The sequence below is a fragment of the Rhinoraja longicauda genome, chromosome 9, assembly GCF_053455715.1.
Source record: "Rhinoraja longicauda isolate Sanriku21f chromosome 9, sRhiLon1.1, whole genome shotgun sequence".
NCBI lineage: Eukaryota > Metazoa > Chordata > Chondrichthyes > Rajiformes > Arhynchobatidae > Rhinoraja > Rhinoraja longicauda.
Genome location: NC_135961.1, coordinates 59,066,078 through 59,084,449, shown reverse-complemented (window position 1 = coordinate 59,084,449; position 18,372 = coordinate 59,066,078). Strand labels below are relative to the sequence as shown.

The 18,372-nt window shown below is 39.2% G+C and overlaps 1 protein-coding gene across 2 annotated transcripts in view; it reads right to left on the bottom strand.

The window, feature by feature from the left end:
* The window catches only part of kiz (kizuna centrosomal protein), a 115,863-nt gene that overhangs the window by 96,132 nt on the left and 1,359 nt on the right, over window positions 1–18,372 (bottom strand). For both annotated transcript variants that reach the window (XM_078405598.1, XM_078405599.1), the window contains exons 2-3: window positions 5,065–5,127; window positions 2,352–2,508 (exon numbers count right to left, since the gene is read on the bottom strand). In XM_078405598.1, coding sequence (XP_078261724.1) covers window positions 2,352–2,508; window positions 5,065–5,127 — 220 coding nt within the window. The remainder of the gene's footprint in view (window positions 1–2,351; window positions 2,509–5,064; window positions 5,128–18,372) is intronic.

The window sequence follows — 18,372 nt, the reverse complement described above, 5'->3', positions numbered from 1 at the left end:
CCTGGCAAGTGATAAGTCAGGGGATGGGTCTAGCCAAGCAGAGCTGGGAACACAGTGCAGACACACTCACTAAGTCACTGGGGCCCCTCTCTGCGCCTGGTCACTCTCCCGTTACAGTTATTTCCTTAGTCTTCCCGCACTGTTTTTTATTTATTTCTGACTTACAAAGAGTTTGGAATAAGAATTCCTCAGGAAAGTAACCCTGTCATAACCTGGGAAGTACTTTTTTTATTTGAAGAGAGAAAAAAAATGGAAGTTTCTAATTTCAATAACTATCCAGTGACTTAAGTTCCTATATGGATATCAAATACAGGTAGTACTGACCCATGATGACCTTCTAGTTAAAAAAATGATGACAACACACAATGCACAGGTCTTGTGCTACAATAAAATCATATTCATTCAGTACGAGAGGAGAGAAATTTGACATAAATTTCATTGAGATCAAGTGGTTTACCATAACATAAAAATTGCATCAAATAATATATTCATACTAATTACAATTTCTGCTTCCAAAAAAGAAGCAAGTTTGGTTTATTTCAATAGGTAGTCACAGTTCTTATCCTATCAAGGATTTGTTTCTATTATTTAATAGGTGGAACAGACTACGTCACTGTACTAACCTTTACATAGGTCAAAATATAATTCAGTGGTGTAATTAAGTGAAGTGAACGTTGCAATTTTCCTGACCAACTATTAATATTTTTGATGATCTCAGTAAATAGCTAGCCATTTCAATACAATTAAAATTTCCAAAAAAATAATTTAGGTAGAAAAGGTCTTCGATCTCCTTGCAACATTTGGCGGTAGTGCATAAAATATATCATGGTGGAATTTTCAACATCAAATAGAAATACAAAGTAATGCACTTTATATTTAATAACATTCTAATTTAAATCTTTAGGAAGAAGAACTTAAACCAAGCATTTGTAAATGTACACAAAAGGGAAAATTTAATTTACAAGATACAAGAGCATTTAACTTTGGGCATGTTTATTACACTACAGCAGGCTACTTGGGGAGTTCTAGCATGGAATGGATCAGAGAAATAAATCAGTTTGGTCATGGAGATTAGGAAGGTGGTGTCCAGTGCAAAATCCAGTGCAATAGATAGAGCAAAGTGAAAAACACAGAATGCAGAATATAGTACTGAGCATTGTAGACATCAGTACCATAGACAAAGTCCAATGTCCGCAATACGTAAAGGGTGAATTGGACAGTACCCTAGCTCACAGAAGGACCGTTCATAAGCCTGATAACAGAGGGGAAGAAGCTGATCCTGAGTTTGGTGGTGTATGTTTTCAAGCTTCTGTACCTTCTGCCAGGTGGGAGCAGGGGGAAGAAGGTATGACTGGTATTTATTCCAACAGTACAAAGGTATAAAAATCTTTCACTTTTTAAATCAGAAACCCAGTTGGGGATGACTAATTCTACCTATCCAATGTCAAACCCAAACCTAGATAAAGAATATATATTTGTGTCAAGAAGGACATCCGTGACTCAGCAGGTTGGGCTGCAGCTATGGTGGGAAATGGAACATTGACATTTCGAGTCAAGATCCTTCATTTAGACTGAAAGAATATGAGGGAAATAGCTAGTGAGATCAGAGCTAGCAAGCAAGTATGGGTGACGACTATCTCGCTCTCTCTCCCACTCTGTCTCCCTCCCTGTGCCAAATCATCATGATGTAATCATAGAAACAAACCAATTTCTCGCCTTTTATCCCCATTTATCCCTTTGTCCCGTACTGTGTCCAGCCCAATCCCCTCCAAAATTTTACAGAGATGAATATATCATTGGATATTAAACGAATCAAGGGATATGGAGTTAGAACAGGAAAGTGGCCCTGTGGTAAAAGATCAACCATGGCTTTATTGAGCAGAAAAGCATGTGTAAAGTGCTGAATGGCCTACTCCTGTTTCCATTTCTTATATTGGTACATTTTTTAACAGGGATCGCCTATGGGCAACTTGCAGGACTAAAGCTGACATTTTGTGGAAAATGCCTTTTGCATAGAGATCAAAAATGTTAGTCTAAAGAATCAAGTTGAGAACTGAGAATCTTAACATGAGGGTTATGACACGAAATGGAGAAGCAGCAGGCTTGTCAGAGAGCAGGAGAGTACATATTGCCTGTGCTCAGGGAGTAAAGTATGAGACTTAAATTTAAACTCTTCTATAATGCTGAAGACATGAACAAATAGAGTTGGGATGTGAAATTCGGCTCAAGGTACTGTCTTATAATCACAATTAGCCATCCTTTCTGCCTGCAGCATAATTAAATATTTAATATTCTGAAATTTCAACCTACTGAATAGTAAACTATTGGGTTAGCAGTTGGCAATCTTTTACCTTCATTTGTTTCCATGTGTCTGAGCTTGCTGTCAATGCTGTGACCTGAGCTTTAAAACTCTCAAAATCGTCCAGCAATTGTTGGTTGCGAAGTTGGGCTGTTCTCTCCCGTTCACGCACTTCATTTAAATAACTTTTCAATCTGGCAGTTCTTCGCCTGGAAATAAGAACATGGAGAAATGGAGGCATTAGCAAAGAGACCTCAAAGTAAAAGAATGCCAACTTTTGTTTCCGTCTCTGTTTCTCATCTGCTGCCTGAGAACTAGATGATCATTGATGTAACATTGGAAAAACATTTGGATGCTTCATTGAGTGCTGACATTTTCTATATGTCAGAAATAACAAAATTGATAATACTGGACTTCCTTAGAAAAATTAACAAGTAGATAAATCCACTAGAAATAATGTTCAATAAAATAAAATGAGAGAGTTAAAAACAAACAACTGGAGTAACTCAAAGTGTAAGAAAATAACTGCAGATGCTGGTACAAATCAAAGGTATTTATCATCCCGCAGCTCCGCTCTTGCTCCCCCTCCCCCCATTCGTAACAAGGACAGTATCCCCCTCGTTCTCACCTTCCACCCCACCAGCCAGCGTATCCAACAAATCATCCGCCAACATTTCCGTCACCTACAACGGGACCCCACCACTGGCCATATCTTCCCATCCCCTCCCCTTTCTGCGTTCCGCAGAGACCGTTCCCTCCGTAACTCCCTGGTCCACTCGTCCCTTCCTACCCAAACCACCCCATCCCCGGGCACTTTTCCCTGCAACCACAGGAGATGCAACACCTTTACCTCCCCCTCAACTCCATCCAAGGACCCAAACAGTCTTTCCAGGTGAGACAGAGGTTCACCTGCACCTCCTCCAACCTCATCTATTGCATCCGCTGCTCTAGATGTCAACTTATTTACATCGGCGAAACCAAACGCAGGCTCGGCGATCGCTTCGCCCAACACCTTCGCTCAGTCCGCCTTAACCAACCTGATCTCCCGGTGGCTGAGCACTTCAACTCCCCCTCCCATTCCCAGTCTGACCTTTCTGTCATGGGCCTCCTCCAGTGCCATAGTAAGGCTGTGCTTCATGAAAGCCAATCACAAATGACTTTATTTTCACCCCGGAAATTGGAGGAACAGCACCTCATATTTCGCCTGGGCAGCTTGCAGCCCAGTGGTATGAACATTGACTTCTCCAACTTTAGATAGTTCCTCTGTCCCTCTCTTCCCCTCCCCCTTCCCAGATCTCGCACTGTCTTCCTGTCTTCACCTATATCCTTCCTTTGTCCCGCCCCCCTGACATCAGTCTGAAGAAGGGTCTCGACCTGAAACGTCACCCATTCCTTCTCTCCTGAGATGCTGCCTGACCTGCTGAGTTACTCCAGCTCTTTCTGAATAAATAACTGGAGTAACTCAGTGAGTCAAGGCAACATCTGTGGAAGCAATGGGTCAGAAGACATTTCAGGTCAGATCCTTCCTTCTTCAGGCTGGTCAAATAGTATCTTGACAAATGCCCAAGCTGAAGTAAGGTCCCGACTTGAAATGTCACCTGTCCATTCCCTTCATGGATGCTGCCTGACCTGTTCAGTTCCTCTAGCCTTTTGTTTTTGCTCAAGGTTCAATTTACAGTTTCTTGTGCCTCTAAAAATGTAAAAAGGAGACATCTCCTAATTTCAGGATCGCAGGAATAAACATTTATAGTAAAATCATGAACCCACAAAACGCTGACAGCCAAGAAGAATGCAGGAAAGAAAGACCAAGACAGAGAGGCTAAGTTTTAAAATTCGGAGTCATCTGACCACAAGCCATTGGAAACCTAGAGTTGTTTAACAACCAATAGATTAAGACAGTAAATGCAGCTGTACAAAGATAATATATTTTTACACCTTAAGTGGAGAAGAGAACCAGATTTATCAGCTTTATTTGACCGTCTGAGATTTTAAAAATGGTTTTGACACGATTTAACTTATTTCTGAGCAAACCCTTAGTATATATTAACAATAGGTATGCAGGTCTGTTTTAGTTGGAAAAGAAGCAGCATTCTGATGCTTCTAAGTGGATGTTATTACTGTCCAGATCCAAACCTCTTGACATCAGATTAGGAAGGGATTGATGCTGGCTGGAGCCTAATCTCTCTCTTTGGTCCCAGGGGAAAGATGTGTGTCATGGCTGGACTCACCAAGAACACATTCACAGAACTTCATTCTGATGGGGTTCACGGGCATATGCATTCCCAGACACTAAATGGGCAATATCACCTACAATTTGCTCTGTTGGTGATACTATTGCTTTAATACTCCTGCATATTAACAATGGTAAGACAAATAAAACTAACTGATCTTAAGCACTTTGATATCAGTTTAAATGATTGTCACTCTCCTAAGATGACTCTTATAGTGTGAGGGAAAGCATGGAACAATGCGAATTTTGACTAAGGCTGGGAGGTGCAAGCTGTTCTAATGGAAAATATGGGAAGTCTGTCTATGTGCCGCCGTAAGGCCATGGTTGACCAATACAATCACAATGGGTGCCAAACCTGTGGGACAAACCAAGGACGCATCATCTTACAGGAGATGTGATAGATCTGCATTTGGTATAAAATTATTCAAAAACAAAATCGTCCAATTCATTTTAACAGGACATATTCACAATTAATGTTAATTAATGATCCAAAAGGATATACAGTGGTAATAGTACAATGCAATCCTTTACTTACTTCCACTGATCTGACTTGCTGCATGCCAAAAGATTATTTTCCAGCTCCAGTCTTTTACATTCACTATATTAAAAAAAAGGAGATTCACCATCAGTTAAAGCATTGGACATCAGAAAACAAGATCAAGGGACTCTTTCAAACCAATGCAAGGCTCATTATTAGCAAGGAAGTATGGGAATAGCAAAGCAGCTTTAAAGGTGCCTGGTCAGTGTAGGGACTGATAATAATTATAAATTATATGCAACTGTGCTGAAATGCATAAAAAACACAACTCATTTGTTTCGCAAATCTGAAAATAATATACATTTATTGTTCGCAGAATTGCTTTGATTTTGTACCTATAAGCCTTAAAGCTATGCCCTATAGTATCTGATATTTCCCTCATGAGAAAAAGATTCAGATTATCTACCCTTTGCCTCTCAATCTTATATACTTCTATCAGATCTCCCCTCAACCTCCGGCATTCCAAAGAAAGCAATCCAAATCTGTCCGACATCTCCCTGTACCTAATACTCCCAGTAGTTAATACCCCCTAAACCAGGCATTATTCTGATAAACCTCCTCTGCACCCTTTCCAAAGCCTCCACATTCCCGGAATGGCGGGACTGTCGTATGTTGAAAGGCTGGAGCAATTAGGCTTGTATACGCTGGAATTTAGAAGGATGAGGGGGGATCTTATTGAAACATATAAGATAATTAGGGGATTGGACACATTAGAGGCAGGAAACATGTTCCCAATGTTGGGGGAGTCCAGAACAAGAGGCCACAGTTTAAGAATAAGGGGTAGGCCATTTAGAACGGAGATGAGGAAGAACTTTTTCAGTCAGAGAGTGGTGAAGGTGTGGAATTCTCTGCCTCAGACGGCAGTGGAGGCCAGTTCGTTGGATGCTTTCAAGAGAGAGCTGGATAGAGCTCTTAAGGATAGCGGAGTGAGGGGGTATGGGGAGAAGGCAGGAACGGGGTACTGAATGAGAGTGATCAGCCATGATCGCATTGAATGGCGGTGCTGGCTCGAAGGGCTGAATGGCCTGCTCCTGCACCTATTGTCTATTGTCTATTGTCATCCTTCCTGAATTGGGGTGACCAGACTGCACACAATACTGCAAATGTAGTCTAACCAAAGTTCTATAAAACTACAACACAACTTCTTGACTCTTATACTCACTCTCTTGACCAAAGTCCTGTCCCTACCATGTGCTTTCTGTACCACCTAATCTACTTGTGATGCCACTTTCAGAGAGTTATGGACTTGGATCCCAAGATCCCTTTGTATATCAATGCTGTTAAGGGTCTTGTCATTAATTGTATATTTTCCCTTAACATTCAATCTCCCGAAGTGCAACACCTCATTCTGTAGCTGATCTATATCTCATTGTATACTTTGATAGCCTTCTTCACAATCCACAACCCCAACAAATTAAAAAAAACAAATATTTCATATTGCTCAGCAATTAATATATTACTGCAAATCCACGGCAATACGAAAGACAAGGGTGACATCAGTTTTGACAATGTGGTTCTTTGAGATCACCACTTGACCAAATTTGATATTCTTTGAAGTCATCTTTAAATAATTATTCTGAACATTTAAAAAAAAAAAAATATTCAGTGCTTTCAAGTGAAGGACTGGTGCACAATGATTTTTCATATCATGTTTGAATTAACTCTAAAGTGAAGTAGTGAGACGAACTCCTCCCAAGTAGTCTGACTCCTTCATAAACTAGTGCCAGGTAAGGGCAGGATTCTAGACAGTCTGCACCTGCATCATAACTATATAATCAGGACAGTTTGCTACTTCAACATCACTGCTATCGTGGGAATGCTTGCTTAGAAACAGCAATCGTATTGCAACTCATTGTTAGAAAAAATGTGCCAAGGTTCTTCAAAGGCCACAAGCCATAAAATAATTAGGAAAAGGGAATCCAAAGTGAATTTTAAGCAACTTCTGACTGGAGAAAGGTAAAATGGCAAAAAGATTTTGATGGACTGGAATTCATGGGCTAGGCTTGGGCCACAAAGATAAGGCAACAGAAATCGGTAATGTGCAGGAATTGGTTACACGTAGTGCAGCAATTTCAAAGGCCTGTAAGGCTGGGCAAGGTTATAGGCATAAAACGTATAAGTCTATGGAATAAATTAAACAAAAACAGGAGTTTTGAATTCAAGGCGTTGCTAAATGAGCTTAAATCAGCTCGGAGATGAACAGAACAATGTGTATTAGGATACAAGTGCCATTTTGAAAACCTGACATTTCATCAGGATTCAACTTACATTGTTCCACATATTGTACAATCACTAAATGTCTTTATAAGACTGCTACAATAAAAATACCTTGCAGCCACAAAGAAAATCTTGAAAAGGATAATGCACAACTTCAAAGACAAGCCAGGTAAGGTGCAAGGTAAAATCATATAATGTGAATTGTTATAAATGAAGTTGTTGAATAGGTGAAATGGCCTCAGATTTTACATTACAGGAATGCAGCAAATTCTATTGCCTACTTCTTATTCCTTCAATACATATGTTGTAAATCAGATTTTTGTTTTAATATTCCACAAATGGGTTACATTTATAAATTGTGAGAACTGATTTCTACCTTTACAACTAAAAGGGGATTTTATTATTCTATGAAACAAATAGTAGTGCAATGCATTTACTCTTTCCCATCGTGGATTGTATACGCAATGGCTCCAGTGCTGTCAATTAGGCATCATTAACATGTCATCCTCGGTCCAGAGGGACTGCCTACGATCGATGTGTACTGTTGTCATGAAAACAAATTAACGTGTCCTGAAGACATTAATCACTTACTGCAGGAAAAAAAGGTTTTTGAATTGAATTAAAAATAAATAGTTCTATTGTGACCTCTATGATAGTATCAATTTTAACCAACATTTTTTAATCAGCAGCCTTCGGCAGACGCATTTGAGATTGATGGAATTGATTACCAGTGTGCAAGACAAGAGTCCTTGGCGCCATGGCAAAGCAATCTACTGACTACAGCATTGGCTACGAACCTGCACTGTTTCTCTCCTTTTCCTTTCATATAAACAGTGAGGTAGATCTAGAACTAGAACTCAGGTAAGAAATTAGCATATAGGTCGGCGCAGACTTGAAGGGTCGAAGGGCCTGTTTCCACACTGTATCACTAAACTAAATTCTGCAATGGCACAATTTATAGCTACAAGAATGAAGGATGCAACATGATCAGTAGCTTTCCGAACACTTGCTGGCAAGGACTTCAGGTAATAGTTTGCAGCCGTGCAGCAGGGACCCCTGTGCACAGGCATCCCTGTGGTATCTCAGCTGCACGGAGGTAGAGAGGAAAGCTCTTCAGCGGGTAGTCCATAGAGTTCAGAGGACCATCGGAACACAGCTCCCAGCCTTGGAGTGCATTTACAACACACGATGCCTCAGAAAAGCCACCAGCATCCACAAAGACTCTTCACACCCCTGCATCAGTCTGTTTGAACTTCTACCATCGGGCAGACGATACAAGGCCTTCTACGCCCGCACCTCCAGACTCAGGAACAGCTTCATCCCCAGGGCCATAGTTGCTATGAACGGGTCCTGCTGAGCCGGATGGTCACATCGCACAGTGAACCGGCACAGATCTACTGCACTTTATTCTGTTTAAAACTGTTCTCATTTGTTTCATTGGGTTGTATAAATTAATACTGACTAGCTAATTAATTCATTGCATTGTATGGGAGGTGCATTCCCAATCTCGTTGTACCCCTGTACAATGACAATAAAGATATATTGTATTGTATTGTATTGCCAGATCTCCCTCGTTGCCAGTGAGTGGTAGACAGCTCCCCACCAAGTCTGTTCACTGGCTTATTTAATAGTGTCACCTCATTCACAGCAGTTCAAATCAGGCTCAAAGTGGTGTGTTTGTAAACCATTGAAATTGGGATTGATGAGTTAAAATCAAAGTGCTGGAGAAAGAAGGGTTCCCGACATGAAACATCGTCTCTCTATTCCTTCCATAGATGCTGCCTGACCCTCTGAGTTCCTTCAGTATTTTTGTATTTCGCTCAAGATTGCAGCATCTGCAGTCTCTTGTGTTGCTGTTGGGATTGATCACTGGGCAACATAGACAATAGACAATAGGTGCAGTAGTAGGCTGCATATCTCTGCATCCCACCTTTTTATTCCACCACAGATGTTCACTTCCTGTTGTGGTAATTAAAGACAATTTCCCTTTTTCTTTCATTGGAGTTGGAATAAGTATCATTGCCAAAAAGGACCAATATTCCGATCTACTGATGCAAGCAAAAAGATCTGATAAGAGAGTGGATAGGCAATAGGTAACGAGTCAAGATTCTGATGTGAAGCTGCAGATTTTCTTTCAGTACGTGTATGGATATGTAAATGTGGAGATCAAGAAAACATGTAGCTACAACAATATGGCACTGTTGCAAGATTTGAATTTTCACAATGGAGAAAAACAATGAGTTTCTGAAATATATTCAAGTCAATTTTTTAAAACAATATGTTTTCTAAGAGACAAGGGAACAAGATTTAATGAAGAGAGCCAAGCAAGAATTAGCAAATGATAACAATGGAACATCTTGCAAAATGTGACAATAGCATTAAATGTCGTTATTATTTGTGAGGAAGAAGCAAGTGTCATAAACCCAGGTTCCCAACATTTAGCAAGGCGAACATCAGTGGGTTGGGAAATGAATTAAATACAATGGACTGGGTTAATCTGCTTTCTCCGATATGCCTAATAATGCTGTCCTTGATTTTATAGTATTTATACTAAAACTCTCGTATATTATCTGGTTTGTGACTGAACTTCAGCCAAAACGGTACACGATTGCGCGACCTTTTAGGCCCACCTTACTCACCATTGTCACTTTAGTGATAATGCAAGTAGTTTTATTGAAATCGGTGTTATATATTTAAAGTTATTTGCATTTTAAAGTTTAAAAGGAGGGAAGGGGAGGGGTGGAGGGAGGAGGGAGGGGGGAAGGGTGAGTTGGGGAGAAAGGAAAGGGGAGGGGGGGTTGAGGAGAGAGGGGAGGGGGGGAGGACAGGGTGCTGCACCAATGCAGGAGAGGTTTGGGCCCAACGGGTCCACTTTGTCTAGTATTAATTATAATTGTGACCATCTCATTTGTGCTCAAAAGCAACTGAGTGGTATGATGGAACCATGTTTTCACATTATCACTATTTATAACTGCCTATTTTAAGATTTCCACCACCTAGAAATGTTGGTCAAAAAAAGATATCTGTTCTCAAAGTGACCAGGAATCCAGCATGATGGTATCTATTCCTTTTCTCCAGAAATGCTGTCTGACCCGCTGAGTTACTTAGTCTGTAATGGTGTCTGTAATGGTACTTTTCCTCTTTCCTGCTTCTGTAGCATGTCTGGTCACAAACGTTTACTTAAGAATGTTTTTTAATATTCAAAAATAATCGTTATTTAGAGTATTAGCCTTACCACAATCTATAAATATTTCCACTATGCAGCATCTTAGCAATAAAATGAAGATCGGTTCAATCTTGTCCAGAAATAAAATCGACCCGAAACGTCACCCATTCCTTCTCTCCAGAGATGCTGCCTGTCCCGCTGAGTTACTCTAACATTTTGTGTCTACGGTGTCCAGAAATAAATATTGATTGGGTGAAATTTTATGCAACTTTGTGATTTTAGTTTGAACATTTGGTTGACATTGTCTGATATTGTGTGAACCATCTTGATTTGTATGTTTCTGGATTTGTCTTTCAATCCAAGGTGTGTTACATGATCTGTGATTAAACTGTATATCAGTGTGTGACTGGAACTAGGATGGAGAGAAAAGGAAAAGCACCCAGGACTGCCTTTTGATCACATTTTTAAAATGATCTCTGCCCACTACGATTACGTACACTGGAACGGCTGAGATGCCCAATGCTGCCTGAATTGTGAGCACATTACCTGAAAAAGGAAGACATTTCTTTCAAAGGACTAAAGACACTTTTCTTATTTAATTTAAGTTTTACATACAATAAGACTATTCAAATTATGAGGCATAAGATGGTATCATCAAATTTTAAATATATATTTCCATTTCTACTTGTACTATATTTCACTCTTTTGAACATTTAAACTGGACATTAGATCTCCTTTTTAAAATTTATTTCTCTTAATTTCAAGTTATATGAACTACCTAACTAGCTCTGAATGTAATATTGCATCTTCAGTGAGGAGGTGCAGAGGCTCAGTGAGATATTTCCAGAGCGGAGGGCTGTAAGATCATAAATAGAAGCAGAAATAAGATATTTTGCTTCAGTGCTGCTTTCCTGCACTAATCCCATATCCTTAGATTCCCTTAATATCTAAAAATTATTTACTTCTTGAAAATGCTGTTTCCATACTCCTCTCGTGTTGAGAATTTCAAAAATCCATACTTTCTGGAGGAGTAAATCTAATTTTCTGTCCTGAATGGCAACCTCTTATTTTGGGACTGGCCCTAGTGCATGTTACCCCAGATAGTGGAAGAATCATCCCTGCATCAACCATATGAAGCCCCATTAGAATTTAGTAATATTTTAAGCATCTGAACAATTATTTTTATTACCAAAGCAGAATAGACCAAGTCTTAGTAAATGGGATTAGTATAGATAGGACACTAGGTTAATTCCCGGAATGGCGGGACTGTCATATGTTGACGGCTTCCAAATGTATCAGCTTTTTACTCATGGAGGACCACATTCGTTTATCCAAATTTGCAGAAGGATTCAGTACCATTGTAGCACAGTGGAGAATTTGTATCAGCAGCTATTTTGATACTGAGGTATAAATGAAGATTGTTTGTGGTTAAAACTTTAAATTACTGTTCTTTCTCGAAAACCAGACAATCCTACACAAAAAAAATGCATTCCCAAAAAGTCTTAATTGAAATTTTGGAAATCAGAAATGCAATGTAGTTTTTTGGGGCTAGTTCTGTTGTAACAATACTTCGTAAATTAAACATTTGTAAATTAAGGAAAAGCTACTCTCTTTTTAACTGGTAAGATTGTTTTAATATATTCCCATTTAATTAAAATGACAACTGTTTGTACATCATAATCAGTCTGAACAAAAATATTTATTATCAATATTTATCAATATTTATTATTTATAATAAATATTTAATAAATAGATAATAAATATTTATTATCAATATTTATTATCAATGACCCAATTATTAGTGACCAATTATTAGAAGTCTCACCTGTTCAGCTCTGCCTTCAACCACTGACCGTCACCTCACCTTCTGTCTCCTTTTTCTGATCGTTTACTTATTTATCTATTTATTTTCTTCTCTATGTTCTAGTAATCCCTGTAAAGCGTCTTTGAGTGTTTGAAAAGCGCTATATAAATGTAATGCATTTTTATTATTAGTAAATAGACAATTGAGGCCATTGTCTTTTCAAGGAGGTATTAATCCAACGTCCTATTTTAACCAAAAAACCATAAACAACTCAAGCCAACCTTAGTCATAGTGAACAAGTATGATGAGGTACAGATTTTTTTTAAAAATCTTGCTTGTAGTGTTATCAGACGTGCATAGACTCAGACAACACACAAAAAAACATAAATTAAACAAGACAATGAAAAGTATAGACTGGCAAAGAAATGAGACATGACGGCAAAATACACAATTAGAAAACAAGTACATGGTAGTGCAAGAGGTGATCCATAGTGTTTTACTGCCAAGGTAGGATTAGGGTTGTGCAGGTTACTTCTACCATTGATCAGAAATCATGGTTCATGATATCCAATAATAACTTAGATATACACAATGTGTGTTGAATGAATGACTTTTACTGCTGTTCAAAATACTAATTACATAAGTATTGATTGTTGTAGGAAAACTGTTCCTGAACTTAGTGGTGTGGGGTGTGGGGTTTCAGGCTTCTGTACCTCCTGCACAATAGTTGCAGCAAGTAGGGAGCATGGCCTGAATGGTGGGGATTTTTGATGAAAGATGCTGCCTTCATGAGGCAGTACCTCATGTAGATGCTTTTGATGGTGGGGATGTCTGTGCCTGTGATGGAGCATGCTAGGTCCATCACACTCTGCAGCCTCTTGTGTTCTTGTGCATGGGAATTGCCATACCAGGCCATCATGCGACCAGTCAGGATATTTTCTACAGTGCATCTGTCAAAGGTTTGTTAAAGAATTCGCAGATGTGCCAAGTCTCGTTAAACTTCAAAGAAGTAGAGGCACTGGTGTGCCATCTTCATGATTACATCCATGTGCTGGGCCCACGACAGGTCATCCTAGATGTTAACGTCCAGGAATTTGAAATTCTTAATTCTCTCCATTGCTGGCTCACTAGTGAAAACTGGTGTAACATTGGCACCATCCAATCAAGTGTTCTGTCTATCTACTGCATGCTGGCTCATTGCCACCCGTGATTTGGCTAACAACAGTGGTGTAATCGACAAATTTATATATGGCATTGGAGATGTGCTTAGCCACAGTTACGGTTGTAAAGAAAGTAGAGCAGGATGCTAGGCACGCAGCCTTGAATGTCACCTGTTGTGAAGGTCATTGAGGAGAGGATATTGTTATAGATTCACATTGTCGAGGTTTGCTTATGAGGAAGTCAAGGATTAAGTGGCAAAGGGAGGTAAAGAGGCCCAGGTCTTGAAGTTTGGTGCTGAGTTGGAGGGGATGATTGAACAGTCAATGAACAGCATCCTGACGTATGTGTTCCTGTTATCCAGATGATACAGAGTGGGGAGCCAGTGAGATAGCACCTATTGTTGATCTTTGTGGCGAAAGGCAAATTGAAGCCTGGTGTGATCCAGGTCATTTCTGAGGCAGGAATTGATTTGCGCAATATCCAAACATTTGAAGCACATTATTTGGGTAAATGTAAGTGATACATAGAAACATAGAAAATAGGTGCAGGAGTAGGCCATTCGGCCCTTCGAGCCTGCACCGCCATTCAATATGATCATGGCTGATCATCCAGCTCAGTAACAGCAGTCACTAAGGTAGGTCATCATACTCTTCTTGGGCACCGTAGAGTATGATATATTGCTCTTTAAGACAGGTGGGAACCTCATACCACAAAAGCAAGAGGTTAAAGACATTGTTGATAACTCTAGCCTTGGCCTTTAGCACTCAGCCAGGCACATCCTCTGCTAACTAGGCCAGACCGTTTGTGTAGATTCACCAACTGTGAAGGTTGCTCTCACGCAAGCCTCAGAGACTGAGACCACAGAATTGTCAGTGGGGGCGGGGGGTGGAAGCATATTTAAAAGGCATCAAGCTCATCCAGAAGTAATGCATCATTGCCAAAAGACATTCTGGCCTTCCATCACAGTGAGGAGGTGACTGGAGGAGACTCACTGTGATGGATGTTTCATTTTTTGTTTTGTGTTGGTTTGTGATTGTGTGTGTTATTGCTTATTTTTATTGCTCTTATTGTTGGACTGTGGGTAATGGAATTTCGTCCAAAAGACTTGTTTTTTTGGATGACAATAATGGTTATTCTGATTCTGATTCTAATTATTTGCTTTATCTGCCATTTGTGTGCATTCACTCTGTGCAGTTTTGTTGCAGGATTGTATTTAATCACTATCAACTGACAACATTTCACGTGTGATTCAATTGTTGAGCCTATTGATAGAAAATGAAAATGTGTGGAGTGGTACCAAACCAGTATTTGGTTTTTTTTCCAATACTTAAGCAGAGATAGACGGAAAATTCACCATCAAACTTTTCTAAATGTGTTTCAGAACTTTGTGTAACCAAATATGATGAACAAAATGCAATATAATTGAACTGCACAGTCATTTTAATTTATAGTGAAAGTTTCTTCTCTGTATCAGTTAATTAATTTGCATCTGCAATAAAATAACATATTTATTTCCTTCAATTCTTGATTTTTTTTGTTGGTTACTGCTGATCTTGCAAGTAGATGAAACACGGTCCAGTCTTGAAAGAGTATTGATCAAAAGTAAACACCAGAATCTTGTTTCAATCAAAGGCATTCAACACTTGTTTGCTAATCTACATTTCTGTTGGATTTTAAATTTGATATATTTGCATTTTATCTGGCAAATTTCCAAAGTACAAGTAATTCTGAATGTCCTTCCCCAACGATAATTACCACACCGTTTCCAAATTATTATTTTTAAGTTGAACTGAAGGTCACGTACAGAATGAAGTTACAAACTGATTGGTATATTAGGCTGTGACTGTGCGTTGCTGGAGCAGCACCATTATGCTTGGATAGCAGGAATGGCCAGTATCTTAATAACTTGTACAAGTGCATCCGGTGACTGAAGTCAATAGCTTTAATCAGTACAATGGATCGGACACTCCTCACAGCACTCATTAAAAGAGCCTATTATTTCTACTCCATGGTATGGCACAAGTCTATTTTATTCACACATACCGGATGCACAGTGATTTTGACCAGTGAAGTAATCATCTGTTCCAAATGCATTGAGAGGGTTGTCTCAGAAATTATAATCAGCATAAGAAATTTCAGGGCATAAAATCTGATAATTCTACTGTCCTTTATTTAAAATATCTTAATTAAAAATCTTCCCAAGAATAATAACACTTGATTTTCTGATTCAAAATCAAAGTTGCAGGCTCTCCAGCAAAGGTTATTATAACATTTGGAATTCTCCTTTATAGGGGATGATGCACAACATTTCTAAAGCACACTGCTTCATTTTAATTGAAGTTATGATTGTGGGAACTTGACATTGGCCATGGCAATTGCCACCAACAAAAACACTGTGCAGCATTATTCTTTATTCACTTTACAAATGCCAAAGTTGCACTATATCTACAGATTAATTCCAGCATTTTAGATTTTAGCATTTTAGTTCACATTTCTAGCATTTCCAGTACTTATTCTTTAGTACTTAGATTGGTTTTCAAAGATAAACATATTTCAAAGTTTGGTGATACCTAGTCATTTGTTATCTAAATTAGCACAGTCTATTTGAAATCACATAAATAATTTATCATGGGTTATTAATAAAAATTGCCCTAAATTCGAAGGGAATACAACTTTAACAGCAAATGCTTATCATTAATCTCTATTCAAAGATAATACAATGTGTATATTTGGAGCATTCAAACATAATTAAGAATGAGAAAGCCAACGGTTGCTGAGGATTACATTAATTCTTTTAATGTTTCTCAGACCTTTAAAATGCATAACAAACAATAAATTACTTTGAAGGTCAGACATTTCTCTTCCATGGGAATATTTGGGCAAATTGATTTTCTTTTAAAACAGAAGCAAAATTTGTACTGATTTACTGAAAATTTGAGTAGAATTGACTGATGAAAACAGACATGTTAGAATTAGAGAATTCCACATGAATGACAAAGAAATACATTTCTTGCTAGAAATACATAAAGTTTTACAGTATAGTTTAACCTTGGCCTCTTTTTCTTGAAAGCAGCAAACACACTGTCGTGTTCAACTCCAGTAGCAAAATATTTACATCTGGTTAAAGAGGTCAGTATTAACACACTGTCAGGGCCATGATTATTGAGTGGGAAAGCCATCACATTGATGCCCACCCAATACATCTTCAGCTAAAGTCATCAATGCACCTCCCTAATTCTCAATTGGAAGTCAATTACAAATAGATGTTTTAATTTCATTTTAACAGCAGTTTACAAAATTGAGTATTAAAATTAAGGTTTGTTTTTTTATGGTGAGGTTGTTCACTGAACAGTAATGATTGCGTATTATACCATTAAAATCTCGTACCCTTATATCATGAAGATATCCATGACACCGTGTGTGCAGCCATAACACAATTAGCATAAATTCATTGCAAAATGGTTCATTCATTGAGTGAGAGATAAAGCTGTAAACAGCAATGAGAATCACTGGCCATAATTTTGAGACTTCCCACTAAATTGTGAATTCATGAAAATCTAAATGGAGTGTAAAACAGATTCATTGTTATTACTGCTACAAAATCAATGCATTCCCCTCACACCCAGCTTTATTAATTTACACTCTTTGACTCCTATATGTCTTTTACATTGAATTGCAAAGATCATCTCCTTAGCACAAAGGGACATAAAGTGCTGGAGTACCTCAGCAGGTCAGGCAGCATCTCTGGATTACATCGATATCCAAGTTCTCCAGATATGCTGCCTGACCTGCTGAGTTACTCCAGCACTTTGTGTATTTTTGTGTATTAACAAGCATCTGCAGTTTTTTGTTTCTTCAGTCGATCTGGATGACTTGTGTAGGAAGGAAATGCAGATGTTGGTTTAAACTGAAGAAAGACACAAAAAACTGGAGTAACTCAGCGGGTCAGACAGCATATCTGGAGAAAAGGAATAGGTACCTTCTTAAGATCCTTCGACCCACTCGACACCCTTCTTCTGACTGAGAGTCAGGGGAAAGGGAAACAAGACATATAGACGGTGATATTGCTCCCACATCAGCTTTCATTCAATGAAAACTCTTAACTCTGTAACTCGCAAGGCTCGGCGCTGGGACCCCAGTTATATATATTACCGATTTAGATGAGGGAATTAAATGTAACATCTCTAAGCTTGCGGATGACAGAAAGCTGGGTGGCAGTGTGTGCTGCGAGGAGGATGCAGTGAGGCTGCCGGGTGACTTGAATAGGTTGGGTGAGTGGGCAGAAGCATGGCAGATGCAGTATAATGTGGATAAATGTGAGGTTATCCACTTTGGTGACAAGAACAGGAAGGCAGATTAGGAGAAGGGGAGGTGCAACGAGACCTGGGCGTGCTTGTACATCAGTCACTGAAAGTATAAGCAAGCAAGTACTGCAGGCAGTGAAGAAAGGCATTGACATGTTGTCCTTCATTGCGAGAGGATTTGAGTTTAGGTGCAAGAGGTCTTTCTACAGTTGTGCAGCGGCCTGGTGAGACCGCACCTGGAGTATTGTGTGCAATTTTGGTCTCCTAATGAGTATTGGACAGGGTAGATGCAGGAAATATGTTCCCGATGTTGGAGGAGTCCAGAACCAGGGGTCACAGTTTAGGAATAAGGGGCAGAGGTGAGGAAATACATTTTCACCCAGAGTTGTGAATCTGTGGAATTCTCTGCCACAGAAGGCAGTGGATGCCAATTCACTGGATGTTTTCGAGAGAGAGTTAGATTTAGCTCTTAGGATTAAGGGAATCAAGGGATATGGGGAAAAAGCCAGAACGGGGTCCTGATTTTGGAATGATCAGCCATGATCATATTGAATGGCAGTGCCGGCTTGAAGGGCCAAATGGCCTTCTCCTGCACTTATTTTCTATGTTTCCTAATGGGTGGCCATTGCAAACCAGATACCACTCAGTCTTGA